Source organism: Phaseolus vulgaris, chromosome 10 (genome assembly GCF_051622355.1).
Source record: "Phaseolus vulgaris cultivar YP4 chromosome 10, ASM5162235v1, whole genome shotgun sequence".
Taxonomy (NCBI): Eukaryota; Viridiplantae; Streptophyta; class Magnoliopsida; order Fabales; family Fabaceae; genus Phaseolus; species Phaseolus vulgaris.
In genome coordinates, this window is record NC_143507.1 from 38,014,316 (window position 1) to 38,021,264 (window position 6,949).

Consider the following 6,949-nt stretch of genomic DNA (forward strand, 5'->3'; position numbering starts at 1 on the left):
TATTATTCTCAACACATGTACTCAATCTTGTATATATAAACTTCATTATATGTGTGCCTGTAGTTTTTAAATATGTTTGAAAATTTGTTGTGTTTTTTTTATAAATACTGTATTATAAATAATAATCATTATAATTTTATTAAATTAATACATGAGATAAATTTTTAAATATTATTACAAATTTTATTATATATATTTATTCATATCTTAAAAACGAAAACACTAATTTAAAGTTTGATAATCTTATAATCTTAAAATAATAAATTACGTGATAAAAAATAAATATAAAATGTCGTTTGATAATCTTATAATATTAAAATAATAAATTACATGATAAAAAAGAAAATATAAAGTATGATAATTTTATAATTTTGTAATAATAAATTTTTTCTTAAGGGGACCAAAAATTAATTTTCACAGATCTATTTGAATTTACCTAAGATTTATAAAAAGTAATTTTTTTGTTAAATAATTTATTTATTAAATTATAACAACAGTCTACTCTTTCTTTAAAGAAAAAATTATATATATTAAAGAATAAATTATTATATATATAAGTAATCATTATTTCTAAAAAATATTTAATTATTTTGAAATAGAAGTAAATTATTTGATTATTTATTTCATTAAATAAATAAATAAATTATTTTCTAAATATAGTAAATTTTTTTGACAAAATTTTCTATTATTATAATAACTATTAAAATAATATACTATTAAATTATAAAAATAAATATTTTTTTGTAATTTTTTTATTATGTATTTGTTTTTTTATTAAGACGAATTATTTGAATTTTAAAAAATTTATTTAAAGGATAAAATTTTAATGAATTGAATTATTTTTGTTTTTTTTTTCAAATTCAATTTTTTATAAATTAATTTAATATTTAAAATAAATAACTGTCAAATTTATAATATTTTAATATTATAAATAAATAAATTGGACAACTACATGTGAACACAAAAAAAAAATCATTTGTATTATTATAGATGCTATAGATGACAATTAATAAATTATACTTAATTTACTTGATATCATTCATTTAATGTCTGAATTTAACTTTCAACTCTGATAGTTAATTAAGCATTTCTTTTCAGTTTTAGTCCAATAATAAAATGTGAATTAATAGTTATAATTATCTTTCTTAGAATATTTTAGTGAAATCAATTAATTACTTTTTTAAGTTAAATTAATTATTCTGCCCTTTTTCTCCCTACAATAAAGGTATTGAAATCCAGAAAACCATGTATCTTACATTTTATTAACATTAAAAAGTTATCATCATATTCATTAGAGAAACAAAAAGGTTAAAATAATTGTTTTGCACTCTTAATTTTTTAAGAGTTCAGTTTCAAAACCAGTTACAAATCTAAAAAAAATCTATTGGCAAACAAAACATTGACTGCAATCACTCAAGCGCAAATATGCATAGCTATAATTGAACTTTAAAAGATGGGTCTTCAAGACAATATTATTCAAAAACTAACAAAAAAACAGAGCTTGTGAACATAAATTTTATCCATAATAGTGTGGGATACAAAATTAAAATAAAAACAGTAACATTTAAACATGGAAAAATAAATTTACATGATTAAGAATACTATGCAGTGGTACAAGTAAGAGTTCAACCTGATACATCTACACAGCCAACCAAAATTAAGTAACATTCAAAAAGAATTCATGAGTAACTGTTGAATACGACAGATATACCAAAAAACAATTGAATACGACAAAGTAAATAAATCCATACAATACAATCATTTAAAAAAATGCAGTAACAAAGTACAAACTCTGGAATGTGGAGATGATGTTTGGTATAGTATGAATAGATCAGACAAGTGCTTAGCATAATAAGAACATTGATAGGCACCAAACCTTAGCCAAAACAAATTCTATACCACTTTGAAGGAAAGAAGCATGAAATCAAAATATGAAGTCGCATCAAATGGAAGCTACAATTTGAATTGCACTTTGGCGTATTTGTTCATGACCCTCTACAATAAAATGTGAACCTATATTCCCTAAGACCTCTGTTTCAAGTAACCCCTTGCAGTCAAAACCAACTTTTTTTAAGAAAAAAAATGTGCAATAGCTATATATCATCTCTGTGGACAGACATAAGAAGATGCATCTCAAAATGGGAAGCATGTGATTAGTAATCAACTTCTAAGCTTGTCCAAAATTTTCCCACTTCCACCACCAAACACACCATCTCTTTTAAACTGACCCCCCCACAACCTATATTTAAGGTCCAAAATTCTACTCCTCAACCAATGATTTACCTTCCAACAAGGAGAGAAAGATCCCTAGACGCTGAATGCCGGTGTAGATGCACAAATTTGTAAGAATTCACATCCTTGACAAGGCTCCTATTATTTTGACAAACATCCACCAGCTATTTTCCCTTCTTATGTGACTTTTTGGGGGTTAATAAGATGGAGCCTCGAGAACTCTGCATCTGATGTCCAGAATTCTTTATCTGATGTCCAAAAACATTCCTCAGTGGTCCAGCTTCTTCGTCATTGTCATCACTATCAATGTCATCGGGAGTATGCCTATTCTGATATCCTCTTCGTTGCAACATAAAGACATTGAAGTAGTAGCTAACTAAATCTTCCCTGCTTTTATCAGGAAAAGCCCTAAAGATATAGTCCCAGAAATATTTCTCAGGTGATGGAGGGTTTGATCGTACCACATCCTCAAATTTTCTCTCTTCTTCTTTCGTCCACATTAGTCTAACTTCTTCACCAACCCGATCAAAATTCCAATCATAAAATGCTTTACCCAATTCCAGCTGAACTTTAGCCCTTTTCTCTGAAATGTGGAATCTTACACACTCAACAGAACCTTCTTCTGAGCAGCCACATGAACCTTGTCTCCCCTTTCCTATGGGGTCCCTTTCAATAAGTCTGGTATTTACTGCTTCCTGTGGCCATATTCGAGTCCCTAACCACTTAGAGTCACTTTCAAAAGTCACACCAGTCCATTTTGGTATTTCAGCTTGATGATTTGCCCCCAAAGGAATACGCACTGTTCCCCATTTGTCAAGACCTGAATGTGCATCGGAGGAATCAAACAACTCAGATTGACCTTCAGTACGAGGACTCGGTGTCCTGTTCTCAGTTTCCAGAGATGAATCAGAAGAGCTTCGCACAGATGTATATTTCCCAAATAAAAGCTTCTTGTCACATTTCAACCTGTCTCTGAGATTGTAGTTTGTCCCAACTTGATCTTCATACAAGCAAGGGTGCATCTTCTGATTCTATAAAATGATATTAGGCTTGAGTATAATATCAAAAGAATATTTGAAATTTGTTTACTCGAATATATAAAATGGCAGCATTAGGACAAAAATTCAAGAATCTACAGAACCAGCTAATAAAAAGAAAAAATACATTTATTATCCAAAAAGCATTCAACTAACCAAGAACTTGTCTATAGATGGTAATTATATACTTCACAATTATTAGATAAACTAATGACAACTGAGCTCTGCTTTTATGGTTTAATTTTTAATATGCAATTTGGGGTATATCCACCTAAACTGGAGGCACAAATACACAAGTTACCCATTCTTAAGTGATCAAAGTAGCCCCCAAGAACTTTACTAATCCACAAACACATTTAGTTTCAAGATTAATAGTACACAAACAAAGTTTTTCTTCCTTGTTTCACATTTAGTTTCAAGATTAATAGTACACAAACAAAGTTTTTCTTCCTTGTTTATTGAGCTCTGTTTTCATCTATATAGAAGAAAGAGCATTCAATGTCAATAGATTTGCTTTCCATGCGAAAATGAAACAATGATCAGAGAATTTAAAATATGGAGGATATGAAGACAGAATTTAAGCACACCATAATTTGCAGATGCTTTTGTAAAAGTCGATAAGTACTACACTCAACTTCTAAAGTTGACTCGGAAACTCCTAATAGTTTAGGGTAATAGAAAAAATAATATAAAAAAATCTATTACTGACATCTAAGCTTAACAAAATACTAATAACACAATAATTATTTAACATTTAAACTTCATAATAAAGCAAAATAGAAAATCACAAAAAGAAGTGTATTAGCATATTAGTAATAAATAATATTAAATTATATAAACAACCAAATTATTTATAAATTCATAAAAACATAAGCTATTAAAGTGAACTTTTAAAAAAGGAGCTTCAAATCATTATACTCACCATAAAACATTGTCATTTGGGGTAAACGGGATAAACTTACTTTTGATTTCAAACAAGTTGTATCCCGTCTGATTCAAGAGTTAATGTAATTTTATACTAATTTGACAAGTTTACCCAAAAATCAGTTTGAAAGAATGCTGACATTCTGTCTATCTTATCTAGAATTGTAAAATCATCAGAGAAGAGTTAACATGAGTTTGACATCCACGGATGCATACAGTAGCTCAAAATAAATAGATCAATAATATGAATACACAGTTTCAGCACAAACCAATGTCATGCAGTCCAACATTATAGTTCATACTTCATTGGTGTTCTGCATGGCAACCAAAAATATATATTTCCCTCAAATAAACAGGACAAGGAGCTGACATTAAAAGTAGGGATCAAAGGGTTAAGGAAGTTCAAAGTAACAAGTGCACACAAAGATCATTACACATTCATGAACAAATACACTTGAGGAAAGGAAAAAGTCATAGGCGGTTAATTAGTGCACAAATAAGTTTGACAGCACACAAGAATGTAAAATAAACAGAGTGAAAAATATGTACAATTATAGAATTTTTTTTATCAGACATACTCATTTTGAGTTTATTAATGTTTAAGCATGTAATAGAAGCAATTTAAGGTAAGCTAACTTTATAATTTCAAGTTACCTGCCAATTACGTTGTTCAGTGCTTGGCTCAGCACCTCTTCTGTAAAACACGGCCTCCCGGAAAAACAGCACCTGCTTCCACACTTCCTGACTACTATAAGACTTCCACTTTGACTTTTCAGGTATGGAACCAACTTCAGGATCACTAGGATTCTTTGCAACACCAGTAACCCAGCTCAGCATTTCCATTGCAGGCTCTCGCATCCTCTTACGACTAGGACTATCACTATCATCACTAGATGAATCCAACACAGACCCCTCTCTCTTCCTCTTGTGACCAGAACTATCACCATCACTATTACCACCAGATGCATCCAACACTAAGCCCTTATCATCACTGTCGCCACCCTTCGTACCTCCACTCACCAATCCAGCCCCACTGTTGTTAGCCCCATCCATTACATCCACAGCCTGCTCTTCAGACATTTTCCCTCCGTGAAACCCTCCCTGCCATCCCATTGCATCATTTCCCTTACCCGAGTTTCCAAGAACCGCCTCATTCATGTCATGGTCCGGCAGCTCCGAATCAGAACATTCTCTATGTTCACCTCCTTCATCACCGTTACCTTTCACCCCATTAGCACCGCAGAACTCCCTCCCATCAAATTTGTGATCATCTTCTCCAGCCACAACCACCCCATCCTCGGCACAACCGGACAACAACCCTTCCACCTCAGCCTGCAACTCCATCAACCGCCTCCCAAACTTATCCCTATTATCCACCACACCAAACTCGGGAGACACCTTACTCTCAGCAATTTTCTTCATCCATGAATCTAAAGCACTCAAGTACCTACTGTAAAGCAACTCAACAGAGGACCCAACACTCACTCCCATCCCAGACTCCTCCCCAACCGAATCCCACAACTTCCCATTGCAAACGGCATCGTATCCACCCTTCCCTCTCACCACCAAAAACAACCTATACAAATCCACGTCCTGCCCATCAGCCAGCATCAGCATTGGAGGATAATGCAAAACGCAATTAAACACACAGATCTCACTAAAGAACTCTGCAAACAACCTCTCGAAACGGCACAAAGAATTGTCGTTCGAGCCTCCAACAATGCCACCACTATCTTCTTCGCGAACACCGCCGTCGAACAGCAACCACCCTGCCATGGACATCGAATTCAAACCCTAGAAACAGATATCCACACTCCCAGTGACCCATTTTTTTCAAATTTTTAAAACAGGTATATTTTTTTTAGATTTTCTTTTTCTCCGATAAATCGACTGAAAATTTTCAAGGGTTCTGAAATTGGCACCGATTGAGAATCCGGGTCGGGGTCAATAGTGGATTTTGGCGGGAAAATGGAAAAGGGTAAGGATCCGGTAGGGTCTAGGGCTTGTTTGCTCTACCACCTTTGTGTTCGAGGAAGAAATATTTTCATTATCCCGCGCTTTCTTTCTCTCACTACAGTGATGTTAATTGCAGAGAGAGAAAGTGTGTGAGTGGGAGAAAGAGAGAGAAATGTGCTAGGGGCTAAAATTCAAGTTTTCAACAGACGCAGACCCTCTTCTTCAATATCTGAATTTTCATTGGAAGTAAAAAAGAAAAAAGAGAGAGACGTACCAGTTATTAGAGCAAAGGGTTTCAATGGACCCTATGATGAGTCTTTGTGTTCTGACTTCCTTGACCTTTGCCTAAACTATCTCTATGTACCTATTAATTTTCCATTTTCCCCCTTTTCTATTTTTCTCCCCTCAATTTCTTTTGGGAGAATTTACAAGTTCCATTTTCATAAATCTGAAAAAAAAAAGGGATTTATTAGGGTTTTCTGATGAGGGGGAACTTTGCTTGCATCCACACCATCAACCTCTTGCTATATAGGAGCCTTTGAGGGAACCACTAACCTTGGTTAGTATTTAACTACATCATGGTTGGGTTTGGATTATTATAATAATAATAATTATTATTATTATTGGTGGACTTGAATTATTTCTTTAACTAGGTGAGGAAAAATAATTAATTAAAAAAAAGGGGCTTTTATGGGAAGGGGTATATGAAGAGGCATGAGATAAGTTGTTGTCATCAACACATGGTGCCCTTGTCAATGGTTCTCTAAGATTTCAACATTTATCATCTTCTTACCCCTTTT

General features: G+C 32.7%; 1 protein-coding gene across 4 annotated transcripts; it reads right to left on the reverse strand.

The window, feature by feature from the left end:
* Window positions 1-1,877: 1,877 nt before the first annotated feature.
* LOC137818906 (AT-rich interactive domain-containing protein 1) lies at window positions 1,878-6,689 on the reverse strand. Of its 4 annotated transcripts, XM_068622560.2 has the most exons (4): window positions 6,424-6,649; window positions 5,872-5,962; window positions 4,848-5,786; window positions 1,878-3,263 (listed from the first exon to the last, which is right to left on the reverse strand). In XM_068622560.2, the coding sequence occupies exons 3-4, from the start codon at window positions 5,682-5,684 to the stop codon at window positions 2,397-2,399; spliced, it is 1,704 nt and encodes a 567-aa protein (XP_068478661.1). In that variant the 5' UTR covers window positions 5,685-5,786; window positions 5,872-5,962; window positions 6,424-6,649; the 3' UTR covers window positions 1,878-2,396. The 4 variants fall into 4 exon arrangements, with proteins under 4 accessions (XP_068478661.1, XP_068478660.1, XP_068478662.1 ...); XM_068622559.2 differs by having other exon boundaries at window positions 4,848-5,962; window positions 6,424-6,689; XM_068622561.2 differs by lacking the exon at window positions 6,424-6,649 and having other exon boundaries at window positions 5,872-6,402.
* Window positions 6,690-6,949: the final 260 nt, after the last annotated feature.

Coding starts and splice junctions, on each gene's coding strand:
- LOC137818906 (XM_068622558.2), bottom strand. CDS start 5,975: ATGTCCATGGCAGGGTGGTTGCTGTTCGACGGCGGTGTTCGCGAAGAA. Junction 3,264..4,847: donor CTGAACAACGTAATTGGCAG/GTAACTTGAAAT, acceptor ATCATTTTATAG/AATCAGAAGATGCACCCTTG.